General features: G+C 39.3%; 1 protein-coding gene across 1 annotated transcript; it reads left to right on the top strand.

The window, feature by feature from the left end:
* Positions 1-1,999: 1,999 nt before the first annotated feature.
* On the top strand, positions 2,000-17,352 carry LOC122666839 (TLC domain-containing protein 2-like). Its single transcript, XM_043862927.1, has 3 exons — positions 2,000-2,369; positions 16,575-16,852; positions 17,036-17,352. Exons 1-3 carry the CDS (start codon positions 2,129-2,131, stop codon positions 17,339-17,341), a joined length of 825 nt encoding a protein of 274 aa, XP_043718862.1. The 5' UTR covers positions 2,000-2,128; the 3' UTR covers positions 17,342-17,352.
* The last annotated feature ends 2,573 nt before the right edge of the window (positions 17,353-19,925 follow it).

Below are 19,925 nucleotides of genomic sequence, written 5' to 3' on the forward strand. Positions count from 1 at the left end.
TAACAGAAATAACACCTAGAGGTTCCCACAGCAGCCCAAGGAAGTTGCACAAAACGTCTCTCTGTAGTTTCGGGAAACCAATTGTGTATCCATGGATAGCACGATCTTCCACCTGTGATTGGGATAGCACCTACGAAGAGCTGGCTCCACCATGTGCCGATGTCCAAATAGCGTGCCCAGGTTCAGGATGCCGAGATTGGCGACTGCGCTGTCGGTTCTGCGGGAAAACATATGGATGGTACCTGCTTTTGGAGAGCCACGGATACATCATTGGAAGGGGGAGGGAGGATGAGAAAGTCAGTAGAGGGGCTTGAGAATCAGATAAAATAAGCAGCCAAGCTCAAAGACGAACAAAGCCCCTCAAAAACTCAGATCAAAAGTGTGAGATTCATCATCCATCAGAAAGAGGAAGTAATTCAGCGTCAAAGAAAGTACTCAGTAAGGTGATACTGGTGAGGAACCAGTATCGTTCATCAGAAAACTTAGAGAGGGTAAAAACCAAAAAGAAGGGAAGGACAGAGAAGGGGGCGGGGGATGATGATCTCAGTGAAGAAGCAAAAATAGAACTGTTGAAAGAGATGGGAGTGCTTATACATGACCGTCGTCAGAGCCCTATTTCCAACCACAGGAACTGGATTGAGGGTTAAATGGGTAGGTAGGTTGGTGGGATTAATAAATAAAGGGAGAAAAGGGAATTAAGGAGCCAGGTGTAGAGAAAGATGGACAATCCCTTGTGTTGTATCTATAACCACGTTAGTCATTCTACATTTCTCAGATCAGACATAGCTTATAAGTTTGCATTGACTTGGTCTTAGAGTTATCCATGGTTGAGAGGGTAATATCGGTGAGAAGTTGAGAGAGGTAGAACTCATATCTGTTACAGAATAAATTAAAAATCATGCCTAAAGTTGAGCTTGTGTAGGCTGGGAGGAGAAAGGACTGAGGATTCTTGATTAATGGGTATTAATTATACTAAATATTTGTTGTCTTCTAGTCTAATAGGGAGAGAGTTTTCTCATGAGTCTATCTCTCTCCTCCCTATTTGAAAAGACACCTTTACCCCTTTGTTTTAAGGAGGAGAGAGAGCGTAGGCTACACTCCCGGACAGAAAACTGCTTCCCTAATATATAACAAAGTTTAAGGTTTTTTCATTGTATCAGTCGATGCATATCGGTATCACCAGTTCCTAGATCATTCCCAATATAGGGGTGGTATTGGTAGAGGATGCAAGGCCTGCATGATAACATTTTTATTTCTCTATTTATCTTTCTTTCAAAAAAAATAACAGAAATCCATTAAAGGGGAGAGTTGCTCTTTAATGAACATATGATCAATTTGATGGGCAACACAATAATTTCAAGTTCAAAATAAAACACCACCTCCAATGCAACTTCAACCGCCACCGCCACCGCCACCGCCACCACTACCATTACCACCAGCACTGCCACCACTACCACAGCTACCACCACCACAACTGTCATCTCCACTCTTGCCACCACAACCACTACCACCACCATCACCACCATTATCAACTCCACCAAATTTTTGGGTATTCAATGGCAATTTTGAAAATTTATTGAAGTTCCAAATATAGAAATTATTATGCATAATAAACGTGTTTCTGTTTCTTTTCTGCCTTACAATTAGAAATTACTATGCGTTACCAAACACATTGAGGATGTTTAATTACCATCCCAATCATGCATTGGACATTCAAATTGTAAACTGATTAAAAAATTCCCTAAATATATAAGAAGTGCCAAGAAACAAGGTCTAAAAAACATTGACATGTTAAGGTGGGCCCCCAGGGCTACTACGAGCCCATCACCCAATTCAACCACGTTGCCCTTACAAATTAAAGCCCATTGATGTTCATAGACCGTCGTTACCGCTGTTTACCTGATTGAAAGGAGGGCGACAGAACAGATCATCCCTCGTTCCCCTCTGGTCTCATCGAAGAGCAACGACGATTATTGAACACACACAACCATTAACACAACAACACTCTCACCCACACACGCATACACTCCTCAAGATTTGAAGTTAGTGAAGCATGGTTTGGCTGCAAGCGAGAAAGCACAAGAAAGGAACCAAAGAATCGACGAAGAGGTTCTGAGTTGAGAAAGGAATGGCGAGGGGAAGCCATGGGAAGAACACTGGTGCTTTCTTTGTGGCCACTCTGCTTCTGTGGTTCGTCTCTGTTTTTTTCGAAATCATCTTCAATAAGAGAACAGAACTTGTCTATGTGCTTGCTGGTTGCTGTTTCTATCAAATTGCCAACTGGGTCATCCGATTTTCCGTGTTTCGGGATCCTCTCTTTGTCAACACCAGCGTCTCTTTGCTCCATTCGTTCATTACTTCTCTTTCAGGTGCTCAATGTTTATATTCCTTTTTATTTTATTCTTCCATGATTCCTTCTCTCTCTGCTTCTGTGGTTTATAGGTTGTTTGTTTTGACTTTTAATAATTTTGGTGTTTGAATTTCCTTTTTCCCGGAATTGGGTTTTGTTGAATGAAGCTTTCCTCTAGTGGATCATTGAGAAACCTTGTTTTGTGCTTAAGAATGTGAAGATTGGGTGCGTTTTGCGCTCTGCCTTTGGATTTGAATGCTCCATCTGTGATTAGGGGTTTTGGTAGGAGATAGGGAAGGGCCTTGCAAATGTTCACTGAATTGGACTAGAATAGCGACCAAATTGAGCTGGTTTTTGTTGGAATTGTGTGTCCATCTAATCCGGCTTTAAATAGTTTAAATGACAAATAATTTGCATGATATTATTGGGCAGTTGTTTGTGTCTAGGTTTATACCTCAAACTGTTTGCAACTAGGGATAGAACAGGGCATTCTATTGTTGTCATACTGTTCTCTTGAATAGTGATTTCAGACACAAGCATGAGTGTATATATGTGTATATATCAGACTGGATCACTTCAAAATCTTGAATGGATTACTATCAGTTGTATTAAGAACAAGATTCTCAATAATAGTTTATGATAGGTCTTCAGACCTGAGAGGTTTTTATCATTGCAGTTGAACATTACAGGGTTTGGTGCACAAATGGTTGATGTCTCCCTGGCTACATATCAAGGCATTGAATTCTATCAATGAGATCTATTTCCCATATTGGGAGAAAATCAAACAAAAAAAAAAGAAAAGAAATCTGATCAACATTGGACAGAAATTCCGAGTTCAGTGGCATGCATTGTAAATAGTTTACAAAATATTTAAATATTATTTTTTACTTATGATTAGATATTCAAAATAGTTGAAAACAATTTTATGTCCAATTAGCAATTATGATTCTCTGTATATGACGTTCCGACGTACTGTGTTGATGACAATAATTAGTTACATGCTCATAGGTCGTTTATGTGATATTGTAAAGTAGAGAGACTTTATCATGATGAAACTATTATCTTTGAGGGCTTAATTGTTATATCCAATTTTAGGTGTCCATGTAAGTAAATATCTTTATTTGGGAGACTTACATAAGGAAACTTTGGTAGGATCACCCAATGGATCCTACCACTTGGCATAATTAGCAATACTAGATAATAGCATATGGAGTGCTACATAAGAACAGCTATAGAGTGAGAGGGCACTGCATATTTCTCCTGAAGTTTATTGTGCAAGTCTCTTGTGAGTTGAGTTCAGGGTTTTGAAACCTGTAGTGTGTGGATAGCTTCTCCCTATGCAAGCGATAGTCATGGGTGTTGTTGGTTGTCCTGTGATTGCTAGTGTGTTCAAGTGTTGTATTCTCTAAGAAGTTCTGCGCTTGTGGATCATCAGGTAACTCTAAGCCCTTTCTTAGGATTGTTTTAAATACCCTGATGCTACATGAGGCATGATCTTGTGTATTAGTGTAATAAAAATTTAGGAAAATTTCTATCACTCCCCTATACTTCCTCTGTATTTACTCAAACTCCCCAACTCAAGTTTCTTTTTTGATTCCCCCAAAAAATATTCTTCCAGATTTCTTTTTCCCCTACTTTAAATCCCTAGACTACTCCTGCTCCCTCTCCTCCCACAGCCCCCCCAGTGGCACCCCACTCCAGTTGCGTCTCTCTGGCATCTCCCCCACCCTTTGCCCTGCCACCACCTCTCACCTCCGCCTGCCCTCTTCCGTGACCAACTCCTCTGCATCTCTTTCCCAACCCTCTCTCACAACTCTATCCCCACCCCCTCATCTCCCCTCCACCCCATCTTTGCCTCACCCATCCTCTTCAACCTGTTCACTTACTCTCTCTGTCTCTATTGTTTCAGTGAGCAACTCTTGCCTCTTCACATTCTTCTGTTTCCGTAGCTGTTTCACACCTGGGCACCATCAATCCCCCTGCCCAAGATCGCTTTTATTCCATAATCTATTTTAGAGATTTAGGTTGAGAAGTTTCTTAATTACCCACTGTAGTTGAGGGGCAAGAGACATTAGAAAGAGATTGGGGCATTTCGTGTATAGATAATTTTCTGCAATCTCTTGTTTAGGAACTGAAAATGACATTCTTAATTAAGACTTAATTCTCATTTCAGAAAAGTTTTCGTTTCTATTTTGATACCATTTCCAACAGTCTCAGAAAAGTTTCCTTTCCAGTTTGGTACCATTTCCAATAGTCTACTCTGTTGATCGTTTTAGGTGTTATCACTTCTTACCAAAATTCTGTTTCTTAAATGAAATTTTGTTCATTTACTTCTATTCTTCATAAATGGTTCGGGCTGCCATGGAAAATGCCCAGGTTCGAGTCTTGAGGGTGGCTACTTTGCGCAGAAATGCCAAAGGTTAGGACTGACTCCAAACTCAGCCCTCCAAAGACCCCGCATATGTGGGACCAGCACTGGGTAATGGCCATTTTTTACTTATATTCTCCATAACAGAGTCAAATGACGGAAGGTTAAGTGTAGCCAACTCATTTAATTAGGAAATTCATTTGAGTTGACCCTCCCCAGAGACCCTGCAATGGCGGGAGCCTCGTGCACTGGGTAACCCATGACTCTGGAGAAAAAGATAGGGAGAAGATTCCATTCTCTGAAGTATTAAAATTGGTAACTCGCATTAAAAGGCTGCATCATCAAGGGACCTGCCTTGTGTGCCACTTTGGCTTACATTTACTTGTGAGATAAATCTCTATGAACCATTTAGTGGTCATGACCTTCTCCACGGCAGTAGATGTTTGGTCCATAGGAAAACTCCAGACTCTTCTCACTTACTAATTTTAGCCCAAAATGACCAGAGGAAGTGGCTCAAAATTACAAAGACTCCATTTAATAGCCATTTCCCTATTGTGACTCTTTTGTAATTTGAGCCACTTTCGTAGTCATTTGTAGCTCAAATTGTACTAATGAAATGGGTGTGTTGTCCTCTATTACATGGACCAACCCACCTACTGCCGCATGTTTTGATATTTATCTCCTGATGGTCACTAGGCATAGTGCTGTTAATATTTCCTGAAAAAGAAAAAAAAAATACAAGACATTGAAGCTTAGTACATTTTCCAATTAACAACATTATGCTAATAGTAGGTAAGAATCAATTAAGAAATATGCAATAGTAAATATACTTCACTGGCTTTTGACTAAGAAATGCGTCAAACATTTCAAGTGGGCACAGTTATTGCTGTACCAGTGGGCGGGCCTTGGTGCAATGGTAAGGTTCCTCCATTGTGACCAAGTGGTCAGGGATTCGAGTTTGGAAACAGCCTCTCTGCGAAAGCAGGAGTAAGGCTGCACACATTATGACTCTCCCCAGACCCCGCAGTGGCAGGAGCCTCGTGCACTGGGTACGCCCTTTTTTACAGTTATTGCTGTACTGATAAATAAGTATACCTTATTTCCTACTGCGTCTCTTATATATTAAGCAAGAGCCTTTAAAGTAACAGGCCTTGCCAATTTATGGAGACGATAAAAACAAATTACAAATTGAACCAAATGAAATGATCTCTATCAAATTATAAACTGCAATACTGCAATATCTGATATGAAATTTGGCCAAATTATTGATTATCATTAAAAGGTTCGTAGTTATTAGATGGTTTGGAAGTAATATTGCTGCCTCTTATTCCCTGCTTTTCTACAGTTTTTTTATGGAAAGCTTTTCTAGAGGATGTTGTTATAATCCTAGTGATAATGGACACAGAATATAACAATTGTGATTAATCACTTTTTATGATAGTATTGAATGATTTTAGAATCATTTTTTTTTTCCTCATACGAAAAATCTAAACCTCAGTCAAATTCAACTAAGACATATACCAATTATATGGGAACAGCTATATGAGCTCTTTTCTGCGATTCCACTCGATTAGGACCGTATTGAGGGGAAAAATATAAATTAACAAACATCCATATCTTCTGTTATGACTTATGAAACGATGCTATTAACAAATTATAACAGCACCTTTGAATTGATTGCATAAGGTCACATGGCCTTGATGAAGAGACAAATATGACTGTTTATGAAGTTAAAATCATTTGTCATATTCTACTTTATTATCTTTTTGTAGAAAATGAAATTAGATGGATTTTTATTAACACACTAGTTATCCTCCCTAAGAACTTTATGATGTTCTTCTGCATGTGTATAAAAACTGATGGAGATTTTTTGTTGGACCAAATTTATCTCCATCAATAATATGATCAAGTAAACGCAGACAGGGTGACGTAGACAAAGAAACTACTGCCAAGGTCGATTCTGGTTTGCGGAGGGTAAAGAGAAGACGGTACTAATGGGAGGAATTATGGGGGAAAATGGTTGTAAATGAAAGAGGTTTTAGGGACAGATTTTATTGATGAACTTACTGGCTGAATTAGGCTGCTGCATAGATCGAGAACTCGCGAGATCTCGGTTTTCCAAGGGGTCGAGACGAGAAGGTATACGAGTTGAAAAAGTGCAACAACTTGAGCGAGAGATCTCGACCCAAACTCCTTTATACGGCTACCAGATCTCAAGATCTCGGTGGAAAATGTTGGTATACGGATACCTATCTATGCAAACCTTGGTATACAGACACTTGTTTTTGTATTTGTATTTCATTTACTTAAGATATTATTTATAAATAAGCAAATACCCCCCCATTTGAATCCAATAAAAATAGTTAAAAAATCAAATTCCAAAAGAAAAAAAAGTCAACCCCCCAGTTCAAGAACAAAAACTGGATTTTTGGCGGTAGGTGCAATTTTCAACTTTCTAATGCTGGGGTTTTTCTCAAATGTAAAAATTCCATAATTCTTAATATGGTAGAACATTGCTAAAAACCAAAAGTGCGGTAAAATATTCATTTGTTTTGATGTCCAAAAAAATATTTTCATTCAGAATGATTTTGACAGCATTCGTGCACACCAAATTAAGTTTGACCGGTACATAACTCCTTCAATATTAATCAGATTTAAGCAATCTTGGATCTGTTGGAAAGCTTTCATTTTGAATGCTGAACCAAGGCAACTCCAGCAGCAGCTGAACAACGTGCTTGAATCAATGGACCATTTGGACACTAGATTGGTTTGCTTGGAGCAAAACCAAGGCATACCACTCAACGTGATGCCATTATCTTTTGCACCACAGCAGCAGGGCACCCCTAGTCCTAATGTACCGATTGAAGATTCGACCAAAGAGGTTCATATCGGAGAAGATCCAACTGAAGCTGAGATCAATGATGGTCTTCCCCTCGAGGATGAACACAAACAACTTTCTGTTGTTGATGCAGTCTCCCTCGCAATTGAGTTAGAGGTTGACAGCGAGGAACCATCCAACAAAGTCTCAATCTGTATTTGTGCAACTGCGGAAATGAAGGATGGAAAGAACACCTTGTGTTCTGTAGTAAGTGCAGCCATGGTGCAAAGCATACTTATTGTATGAAAAACACTCCCAAAGATGCATGGGTGTGTAAAGAATTCAAGCTTCAAGTGGACAACCAAGTTGGTTTTCTTCAGCTTCTTCCTACCAAACGGCAGTCTGCCACAACTGAAGTTTTCTCATATCACAAGAGGACAAAACTTGCATCACGCGGACAGATTAAAGATGTTGTCGGATACAATTATGTGAAGACTCGAAGTGGCAGCCACTACTACAAATTTTTGGTTCGGTGGAAAGGTCGTCCCAGGACGAATCTCAATTGGATCCATGCGGATGCCTTCAAGTGCCTCGACCTGGATCTCTATACCGGTTACTTGCCTCATTGACATTCGTCGGAGACAAATGATTTTAAGAGGTGGAGAGTTGATGCAGAGCATCCTTCAAATCCAGCAACTGGCCCATCAAAAAAAGGCCCAGTCCAAGCCCACAGTCCAGTAGCAGCTGAAGGCCCAAACCAGCAAGAAGTTCAGCTCAGTTCCATATCAGCCCAGGTTCAAGTTCAGACCAGTTCCAGCAGGTTCAAGATCAGTCCAGCTCAAGCCCAGCAATTTCGTGGACTCCTTGGGACAGTCTAAGTCTGGCCCCACAAGGACTAGCATTTTCTTGTGTTTTTTGATTTTCCTAGGCTAGTATTTATTCTTACTATGTGTCTTTTCAGTTTCCTAGGTGGAGTTATGAGGTTTTTCATGCTCCTAGGTATTAGTTACTAGTTATTAAAAGTCTTTTAGTTTTTCTAAGTCTCTTTCTTGGTTGTAGTTCCCTATGTCTTGGTTTTAGTTTCTAGGTGTTGGAAATTCCATTTGACTTTGGAATTCCAACAGTCTCATTATTGTAAATTCATGTATCCAAGAGGTTATTTAGCCTCTTCCTTTTCTATATATTGAAAACGTGGAGGTTGTTTCTGCAGCCAAAATTTAAAAAAAAAAAAAAAACCTTGTCTTCTTCTCTTTGAAGAGTGCTTGTGAGTTTATCAAGCTTACTTGGGTGGGACTCCTAAAGCATGGCCTAGGTGGGACACCTATGGCTGAGACACTAGTGAGACTCTAGTTGTCTGAACTATCTATCCTTTCTCTACATCTTCAAGCTAAACTATAAATCACAGCAGCCTAATTCAGCAAGTAAGTTCATCATTACAATCTGTCCTTGCAACCTATTTCATTTACAGCCATTTTTCTCCATAATTTCTCCCATCGGTACCCTCTTCTCTTTACTCTCAACAAACCAGAATCGATCTTGGCAGTAGACTTTCTTTGTCTACATCACAGGGGAGTTCAGCATCAAGGCAAGATTTTTTTATGCCAATGTTGGTGACTTCCTCTCTCAGACTGGGTGTGAGCGGGAGAAATAGATTAAGATCAATGTTGAGTCAGCAAGGAGGCACGGAGCTTTAAAACCTTGGCATGTGTATGCTACCGATCCAGCTGTTATCAAACGGACCTTATTTTTTTTATTTAAATGAGAGGTAGCTTTGCTTTCCCCTAACCCTTTTTTTCTTTTGACCTAGGTTTTCTATTGACACTGGATTCAAGGTCCAAGGTTCCTTCACCTCAGATACCCTCACCTTAGATGGTTTGGAATCTTCTGTGTAACCCATAACTCAGTGTCCTCAACGACAGTAGCCTTCTCCTGAAAATCCCTTTTTTGCTTCTTTGTTGGATAAGGAAGGTTTATGGTAATAAACTTCAAGATTCGCAGGCAGATCACTAACCCACTTAGCCAATAACTGGCCTTCTAGATGGATTCCTAAGCTTCTATTTCTTAGCAAGTGATTATCTTGTAGGTCTGATGACCCTAATGGAAGTCTCCTTGGGTCAGAATGGGGCAGATACTTTGCAATCTTCACCTGGCAGACATCTGCATAAACCGGACCAATTGGCAAGGTATACTGTTTACGGAAGGCACGACTAGGTTTTTAAAATCCCACTGTAATTCAACGACATGGATACTAAGGAGACTGCACGAATTCCCCCTGAAACTTGGTAATGTAGTCCTAGAATAGGAGACAATCCTACTAGGAGCCAGATACAGAATAAATAGCAAAAGGAGCTGCTGGTTCACATGGACAGCCTAGGTTCTAGCTTAATTCTAGGGTTTAGGATGGGAATTTGGGAATGGGTCTTATATGGTTTTAATATGCAGGTTTAGGGGACTATTTTGGTATAAAGAAAATTAGATTTGATTAGGTTTTAAAATTCTACAGATTTAGGGTTAGGGTTTCGGGTTTTAGGGTTAAGGGAAACTAACAAAACTAGGGTTTCAAGTGGGCTGTGAGAGCTGGGTTTGGGATCGAAGGTAGGCGACTGTGAGAGGAGGATTCGACAGGATATGGTCCAATTCTGATGGTCAGAATGGGCTGTGGGCAATTTAAGGCTTATGGGGTTCTTATGGAGAAGAGGGATTTAGGGTTTGGGGGGATGAATATGGGCAGCAACTGGGATCGAGTGTAAACAATGGTGAGGGGGGGCTGTGGTCAAAGTTTAGATGATTTCTGATGGGTAAACAGATCTGGACAGATCTGAGATCCTTCTAGGGTTTATGCAATTAGAACAGAAAAATGAAAGGATCAAATGGGGAATGAAAGGAAAGATAAAAACAGAAAATTAAGATTCAAACTCACACTGGAATCCACCGGCAGTAGCTTGAATGTTTGAAGGATGAAACCACCTTCGAAGAGAGATCCTCCCAGCCGTCACGGCGTAAAGAGTCACAGGAATCCACCCACCCTTCTATCTTGAAATCCACAAGGATGCACACTCACACAAGGGAGCAAGGAACAGCAGCAATGGCAGCCACGGAATCTGTATTTTTTAAATTCAAAATTCTGTGGGGGAGCCCTCAACGATATACTTTATTTATAATAAAGGCCTAAGCCAAATCCTAGTACAAATTAATGTCTCTTCCTTCTAAAATCGTGGAAGGAAGAGTTCTAAACTAACTTACTTAAATTAAAATAGTAAATTGACTAAGATACCCCTACTAACTTAAAAATTAAAGACTCTAACTTAAACAACTAATTTAAAAGAAGATTCCATATTAGCCAATAGGATATAAGAACCTATTAACCAATAGGAACTCTTCACTTAAATTAGACCCATTGAACCCATTGGATGCAATCAATTCTAACCTGGTTCAATCTAAAACAGAAAAAATAAACTAAGTATGGAAAAATATAAATCCTAACCTACAGCTCCCTCTTCAAACCTTAAGTTTAGGGCCTCTTCTTCTTCTTCTTCCTTCTTGGAGCTGCATCAACTCTCCCCGTCTTGAAATCATTCATCTCCGATGAATGGCTGGAGATCACCAAATGGTCTTCCAATTCAGGATCAAGTTTCTTCAGCTTATCTTCAACAGATGGTTCAAGCTTGTATGCGGACAGCAGCTCTTTGACGGATGAAGAAGGCTGGAATTCTGGCTGGGCAGCAGCCTCTTGAAGTACCATATGAACACCTTGTAAATCTTCATCATCAAAATAATGTTCATCATCATCAGGGGGGAGTGTATGAATGTGGATGCCGCCTTGGTCTTCATCTTCACCTTAAACTTCTTCTTTTTCAGCCACGTTGAGAGGCTTCTTCTTGTTTGGGCAGTCCCTGGCAATATGTCCCTTGTCTTGACAGTAATAACAAGTAAAGGGGTCATTTCGGCCCATAGGAGCTTTGCCCTTATCATCCACACGTGGGGGAACAACAGGGTGAGAAATGTTGCCTATGGAGGAACCTTGTTTTGAGGTGCTATTGTTGATGTAGGCCAGCTTGGAGGTAGACCCCGGCTGTTTATTTGAAGCTAATAACTCCTCTGCTTTCAAGGCATTCTCAAAACAATCTCGAACGTCTGCAACGTCAACTACCCCAATTGTCCTGTTAATCTCGCTTGACAGACCCAGCCTGAACCTGGAAAGCATTTGGATGCCCTCCTCCCTAATGCCAGTGCGAGAGGAAAGAGCATCGAATTGCCTCATGTACTCAGTTACAGTCATGGTTCCTTGGCGGAGGGAGTTGAATTTATCCTGCAATTGAGACTTGAAGTGCCTTGGTAAATATTGCTTGCTCAGGTTATATTTCATGTCTTCCCAACTGCAGAGTGCCGTACCATTAAAGTCCATCTCTCTTTCAACAGTTCTCCACCACTCACATGCAGATCCGACAAGTTTAGCACGGACTAACTTCATTTTCCCTTCTTCAGATAGATCATACAAGTTGAAATAATCTTCTATTGCAGCAAGCCAATCATAAAATACCTGGGGGTCAGAGTTACCATCGAATTCTTTCAGGTCAAGCTTCAGTTTTTGGTTGCCTGTATAGCGTCGATTAGTACCCTGGTCTCCAGTGAAGTAGGACCTCATATACTCTTCAAAAGTAGGCTGCCGACCTCTGTCTCTGTCCCGGTCTTCTCTATCTCTGTCTCTGTAGCCTCGGTGGTGATCTTTGTGTTCCCGAGAAGGTTCACGGGCATAGCTAGGTCTGTCCCGACGATCTCTGTAATGATCTCTATCATCCCTGTCATCTCGATCAGCTCTAAATCTGTCCCTGTGACCTATGTGTCCATCTCTATAACCCCTGTAGTCATCTCTGGGGCTCCCATCTCTGTCATGCAGCCTCTGTACCACTGAATGGAGTTGGTACCTGTCTTCTTCTATGGGTACATTGCTGTCCCCATTAAGTGTAGGCTGTCTATGCTCAATTACTTGCAGCCTTTCAGCCATAGCTCTCTGTTCAGCTCTAAAGTCTTCAAACAAGGTCTTTTGGTCAGCAGTAAATTTCTGAAACATCTCTAACATTGCTGCCATAGGGTCGGGTGGTTGTGGCAGCACCGGGTTGCCATGTTCATCCATGGCTCTGATACCAAGTTAATGTAGTCCTAGAATAGGAGACAATCCTACTAGGAGCCAGATACAGAATAAATAGCAAAAGGAGCTGCTGGTTCACATGGACAGCCTAGGTCTTAATTCTAGGGTTTAGGATGGGAATTTGGGAATGGGTCTTATATGGTTTTAATATGCAGGTTTAGGGGACTATTTTGGTATAAAGAAAATTAGATTTGGTTAGGTTTTAAAATTCTACAGATTTAGGGTTAGGGTTTCAGGTTTTAGGGTTAAGGGAAACTAACAAAACTAGGGTTTCAAGTGGGCTGTGAGAGCTGGGTTTGGGATCGAAGGTAGGGGACTGTGAGAGGAGGATTCGACCAGGATATGGTCCAATTCTGATGGTCAGAATGGGCTGTGGGCAATTTAGGGCTTATGGGGTTCTTATGGAGAAGAGGGATTTAGGGTTTTGGGGGATGAATATGGGCAGCAATTGGGATCGAGTGTAAACAATGGTGAGGGGGGGCTGTGGTCAAAGTTTGGATGATTTCTGATGGGTAAATAGATCTGGACAAATCTGAGATCCTTCTAGGGTTGATGCAATTAGAACAGAAAAATTAAAGGATCGAATGGGGAATGAAAGGAAAGATAAAAACAGAAAATTAAGATTCAAACTCACACTGGAATCCACCGGCAGTAGCTTGAATGTTTGAAGGATGAAACCACTTTCGAAGAGAGATCCTCCCAGTTGTCACGGCGTAAAGAGTCGCAAGAATCCACCCACCCTTCCACCTTGAAAGCCACAAGGATGCACACTCACACAAGGGAGCAAGGAACAACAGCAATGGCAGCCACGAAATCTGTATTTTTTAAATTCAAAATTCTGTGGGGGAGCCCTCCACGATATACTTTATTTATAATAAAGGCCTAAGCCAAATCCTAGTACAAATTAATGTCTCTTCCTTCTAAAATCGTGGAAGGAAGAGTTCTAAACTAACTTAATTAAATTAAAACAGTAAATTGACTAAGATACCCCTACTAACTTAAAAATAAAAGACTAACTTAAACAACTAATTTAAAAGAAGATTCCATATTAGCCAATAGGATATAAGAACCTATTAACCAATAGGAACTCTTCACTTAAATTAGACCCATTGAACCCATTGGATGCAACCAATTCTAACCCGGTTCAATCTAAAACAGAAAAAATAAACTAAGTATGGAAAAATATAAATCCTAACCTACGGCTCCCTATTCAAACCCTAAGTTCAGGGCCTCTTCTTCTTCTTCTTCCTTCTTGGAGCTGCATCACTTGGGACCTACAAGCTGCATGCAAGTGCTTCTTGAAGTGAAAGGTTGAATTTTTGAGGACCTGTATACTATAATATGACTGATCACAAATCAGACAATTATGTTTTACATCATAACAGAGCCCTCAGATCACATAATTATGATAAATGTGGCCCTCAGTCCTTCATTTTGCCTCTCATCTAGCTTGGATATAACATTGCCTGATTCTTCATGTTCTTTTTATCTCGCTCTGTAGCCCTTATCTGTCTTAGAATTGTACCCTCTAGTTGGAATTTTCCATTTGAAAGCAAGCCAAAAGAAGAAAATTAGAGAAACGAGTTTCTCTAGTACCAAGACCAACACCAAATGTTCTGCAAAATTTTCAGTAAATTAGGTTTCCTAGACCTGTCTTATGTATCTATCTTGATTTGTGGTAATGGTGAATGAAGATGATGACATCATTGATACAGTTGCTTATACCAGTTGTATAGGTAAAGTGGCTGGGTACTCTGATATACGCATGAAACCATTGACTTTAGGAACTAAACCATTATTGTGATAATCTAGGAAAAGATTTATCATCAAGCAAAGAAATTTGGACTGTTCATGAATGCTGAATAGAAGACGTGTAAGAAAACTGTTAAACCATGGCTAATGATCATGTAAACCACAACAGATGGAGTCCCTCTATCGTGGACTATGTTTTTCTCTTTTAATTCTGCTTTTCTAGTTGTACTAGGAGTTTGGGTTTTTTTTTTTTTCCTAGTCTGAATAGGAAAGGTGCCTTTGTACTCTGTTTTTCTATAAATAGGAATCGAAAGGAGGAGGCTGCTATCAGTTGTTAGGCTCTCTAGCAGCCTCTCTTCTCTTATTTGCTGGTTTTCTTATTCTGAAATTGTCACAAAAACAAACAGCAATTAAAGCTGTCAAGGCTGCCTGGTGTACTAGCCCAAGGAATCTCATCCTGTAGTAGTATTGTTTTTCATTTTTATGTATCAAAGTTAAGGAAATGCATTTGTAGGTAAATGTTATGGTAAATTCCCAATTGAAGTATAAAACAGGAAACAAAACAAAGAATTCCTTTAAGGGATCAGCCAGCTGCCTTTTTGTGACACACAGCCCTCTTGTTATCAACCTCATCGCCCAACCCCATTATCAGATTTACCAAGTTCTATTTATCTACACATGTTATAACTAAATCAGTGCATTTTGTAGGAACTTTGAGACCATGCAGCCTGTTTCATGAATTTGTCCAATTTCAGTTTTCAGTAGAAAAACTAAACCATTCATAGGTTCCTTAGATTGTTGATCACCTGATACAACCTCTGAAGATGTCCAAGCAAACTTTAGCTGTGCACTTGCTGCGCATCAGCATTAAGGAAGTGCTTAGGGAGCATAGTTCGAGAACTCGTGAGATCTCGGCGAGTTTCTCGGTTTTTTGAGAAACCGAGACAAGTTGGCATATGAGTTACAAAAGTGCAACAACTCAACCGAGATCTCGCTGAGTTCTCGAGATCTCGAGAATCTTGACCCAAACTCCTTTATATGAGTGCCAGATCTCGAGATCTTGGTGGAAAATCTTGGTATACAGACACCTATCTATGCAAACCTTGGTTTACAGACACTTATTTAGGCCAGGAACTAAGACAAACACTTATTTATGTTTAATATCATTTAAGTAAATGTTTTTGTGTTTGTATTTCATTTACTTAAGATATTATTCATAAATAAGCAACTAGCCCCCTATTTGAATCCAATAAAAATAATTAAAAAATAAAATTCCAAAAGGAAAAAAAGTCAACCCCCCAGTTCAAGAACAAACACTGGATTTTCGGCGGCAGGTGCAATTTTCAACTTTCTAATGCTGGAGTTTTTCTCAAATCTAAAAATTCCATAACTCTTAATATGGTAAAACATTGCTAAAAACCAAAAGTGCGGTAAAATATTCATTTGTTTTGATGTCCAAGAAAATATTTTCATTCAGAGCGATTTTGATAGCATTCGTGCGCACCAAATTAAGTTTGACCGGTACATAACTCCTATTTGGACTTTGTTTTTGCAAAATCTGATAGTGCCATTGTGTTTAAATGGCCTAAAATAGGCTGAATATCAAGTTTCAGACCCAAACTAGGTCTAAAACCCACCGAGTTGAGGCTTCGAGTCGGAAAAAAAAAATGCACCAACTCAGCCGAGATCTCGACTCGACTCGGTTTTTCAAGGGACCGAGTTGGTACCAAGTTCTGAGTTTTAGTACCTTGTTAGGGAGGAGGGGAGAAGTATTTCACTTTCCAATAGTTGTGTAAACCATATCCCCTCCCGGGGAGGGGGGAGATTTGGTGCTCTTTATTAAATTGGGTTCACAGACTATCAGTGGTGTTTAGTGGGTTTAATATTAGGGTAGATAAAAATTAGCGTTCGACTTGAGCAACACAATGACGCAACCAAAGTCTTTCCCAAGATTCATTCACTTGATTAGCAACACTTCATCAAGAAGTAAATGCAAATATCTACAAATTTTTATGGGTTGTTAACTAGAAGAGTTACCTCAATGTGAGATTTTATTTACTGCACCATGACCAACTGATTTTGAGCTCCGTGTTTTGTTTAGCTTATTTCTACATTCATTTTATAATTTCATGTGCAGTCATTCTCATCCTGGTTAATCAGTGGGCAACAAAGGGTCTTGGTAGGATGTTTGACCATGCTCAGTTGTTTGGTGGGACGTGGCCTGGCGCATACCTGGCTTTGTGCTTCTCCTGTGGTTACTTTGCATATGACCAGTGGGATATGCTCCGGTTCCGACTGTACAGTGGATTGATCCCTTCAATCCTTGTACACCATCTGATACTTCTGGTTTGCTTCACACTTGCATTGTATCGAAAAGTCACTGTGAACTATCTTATTCTCACCCTTATTTGTGAGGTATCTCACAAACATTTTTTCACTTTCTCCGTCGTCATCAATTTATCTTTTGTGTCTTCTCTTGTTTCAACTTGGCCTTTTTCATCAGCTGTTGATAAAGAGCCTCTGCATATGTTTTTATATAGCTACATTTGTACATTAGCTGCTGTTGTCCCATCTTAAGTTGTGTTTTGTGACAAACAGTTGCATTCAATATTTCTACATGTGAGGAAAGTGCGGCGAATGGCCGGAGTACGGGACAAAAACAACAAATTTGTAAGAGCAGAATGGGCACTCAACTGGATGACCTTCTTCCTAGCGCGGGTCACTTCACACATTCTCATCACAATCAAGCTCATTAGAGATGCTTCCAAGTTTGGGAAGGGTGTAGAACTCCCACTAGCCCTTTTTGGGATGGCGGGAATGAATTTGCTCAATGTCTTTCTTGGCCTTGATCTCTTTAAAGCTTATAGGAGAGATAAGAATCAAAACCCTAGACATCAAGAATGAAGAGGGGGGGGGGATTGTTATGTTCTTTTCAGTGGTATTTGAATATATAGCTACAATTGGGTTGTAAATTAGAGTGACAATCTCTCTAAAAGGAAGCGATTTAGAGTAATCACCATTATGTTAACAAGAAATTATAAAGGAGGCCATTTAATTATATGTGGGTTCCAAATGCAATCTCATTATTTTTCCTTTGTTCTAGCCAAGCAAGATACTGTGAGCAAAAGGATACATTTTTTATATGAGAAGGATCAGTTTGTAAATATGTATTACATGTGAGTGAATTTTTTTTTTCTCCTTGAATTTTGTTTTAGTTCTTTGTTCTGTGACTAGTAAAGTGGAGAAATCCCTATCAATAAGATCTACCTTCCAAAGATTTTTCATTCAAGTTTATCTGAAGCTGGAAAATTATTTAGTTGCAATTTCTGTTGTATTTCAAGCTAAAATAAAATAAAATAAAGCAGCAGTTCTATGGGGAAGGTGATGCCTGGATGTGTTCATATTGAAGTGGCCATTAAAGCAGATGGAATTCCATTATCTTCTTTAAGTATTTCTTTTTGTTAAGGGTGATGAAACCTAGTTTACCTGATTAACCAGCTGGATTCCTAGGTTCTTACAGTTTACTTATGTTTTTTTTTTAAGTTACAGGTTGCATTGGAATGGTGGTTCACTTATTGATCCTTGGTTTGGAGAGGCAACAACATCTAACCAAATCACATTTATTAGTTTTTAGGAAAAAGGTGGGCACAGGACCACAGTGTGCATACCCTTTCACAGGCTCTCTCTCCTCTTATCATATAATGACATTATTGACATCCATGGAAACTTCTCTCCCTCTCCAAGAATGTATGAGTCCAATATAGAAGAGTAGTGTAGTTAAGAGTACAATCATAAGAGGTTTGAAGGTAAATCTCTTATTGCACATAACTCAATCATTTTCCTTACCATACATTGGATCATTTAATGCCCTAAATATATCCAAATCTTGACAGAAATGACTTAGTTGATTATGTCAAAAGATGTAATAATACTTTAGGGTGGGAATATGAGTCCATTATATATGCATCATTTGTTGTATCAGACTAAGCTATCAAATGGGATATTTTTGGGACTCTGTAGATAAAACTTCTCTTAATGGTATACCATGGGAAAACATTTGAAGCACCAACACCTTCCTAGGCTTCCCTCCATAACAGGATAAATTGCACTTGATGTTCCCAATGTATGGGAGAACATTAAAAGTTGAATAGGCAAGGGTTGTTTTTGTTAAGAAGAATAGTCATAGTAAAGAAATTTAAAAGTTGAGTGTTTATTGTGATTTGGACCGAAAAAAAAAAAATACTCTAATTGTAGATTTTGCAAATGTTAGAGGCCCCAGTAATAGTTTTTGAAATGTCATGAACCATGTTTTCAATTTTTTACCAAAGGGAAAATCTAGATGTCACTATGCCTAGTGAAGTATAACACTTCACTATTTGTCACATTGTAATACATGGGTACGTCTTTGTAAGTGAGGACTAGGCAAGCATCTCATTAGTATAATTTCAGCTTAAACTGAAATGGCTAAAATTACAAAAGATACCATTTGTATGTTGCATTGATTTGCATCTGATGGTATTTTTCGTAATTATAAAATTTTAAATCGAAGTTTAATTGAGCTACTTTCCTAACTTATTTTGAACAAAAAATTTACCACTAGGATGGATGTCAGGTTGTCTATGACATGGACTAACCCATGTACTCGCAAAAAGGTAAGTAGAGATATTGACACGTAAAGGACCCTTGTTGAAGGTCTTGTTTTCAAAAATATTTTCTACCTTTACCAAAGAGGCATAGGAAACTTAATTCCATTTGGATTGTAACTTGCCACATGAGTTGGGGAGATTATGTATAGGCTTCATTTTGCCGTTATGTGCACATCGATCGATGATAAAAGGATGCCCTAGGATAGTGTGTGAGGCGTCGTACAACCCTTAACTAACATTTTGAATCATTCAAAGTGATCAGGAGAAACTAACATCGGTAAATAATAAAAATCCCCTTGGGAAGACTAGCATGAATGAATAGCCTTCTTTCTACCAAAACTAAAAATCCCCCTGGGAAGAGTAGTCAAAAGACTAGTCAAATAACTTTGAAATTTGATAAAACTTCATGATTCCATGTGTGTTGGGCACACCAGCAAGTGTTGTTGATGATAGAGCAATAGAGAGAGTCTTGATCAGCACATTGCAGTTGCATGTTCTTGTGTGCATGAAATGTGGTTTGCATGCATAAGCTGATTTCCAAAGGTGAAGAGTGGATTACAAAGTATAAAGTATGGGGGACAATCAATTTCATGTTGAGTGCAATGAATAGATTTTATCATATCATCTCATCATCCGTTCATTGAATGTTGAAGTGATATGTAATAACTACACCACCAATGAAACAAAAAAGAATTAAAAAGATTTAGGGTTCATACATACATGAATTACTTGTGTCTAAGAATCAACAAGGAGTGATTCCGTCAGAGCACTATTAGTATACCAAAAATTTAGATAAAATGTTGATTCATAACTTCAAACACCCATTTGGCTTTGATACCAGT

Source organism: Telopea speciosissima, chromosome 7, assembly GCF_018873765.1.
Source record: "Telopea speciosissima isolate NSW1024214 ecotype Mountain lineage chromosome 7, Tspe_v1, whole genome shotgun sequence".
Classification (NCBI taxonomy): Eukaryota; Viridiplantae; Streptophyta; class Magnoliopsida; order Proteales; family Proteaceae; genus Telopea; species Telopea speciosissima.

What these genes read in the sequence shown, in the direction of transcription:
- LOC122666839 (XM_043862927.1), top strand. Translation starts at nt 2,129, where the DNA reads ATGGCGAGGGGAAGCCATGGGAAGAACACTGGTGCTTTCTTTGTGGCC. An exon ending in GTTCATTACTTCTCTTTCAG is followed by an intron (nt 2,370 to 16,574) that starts GTGCTCAATGTT and finishes TTTCATGTGCAG; the next exon opens with TCATTCTCATCCTGGTTAAT. An exon ending in TTCTCACCCTTATTTGTGAG is followed by an intron (nt 16,853 to 17,035) that starts GTATCTCACAAA and finishes TGTGACAAACAG; the next exon opens with TTGCATTCAATATTTCTACA.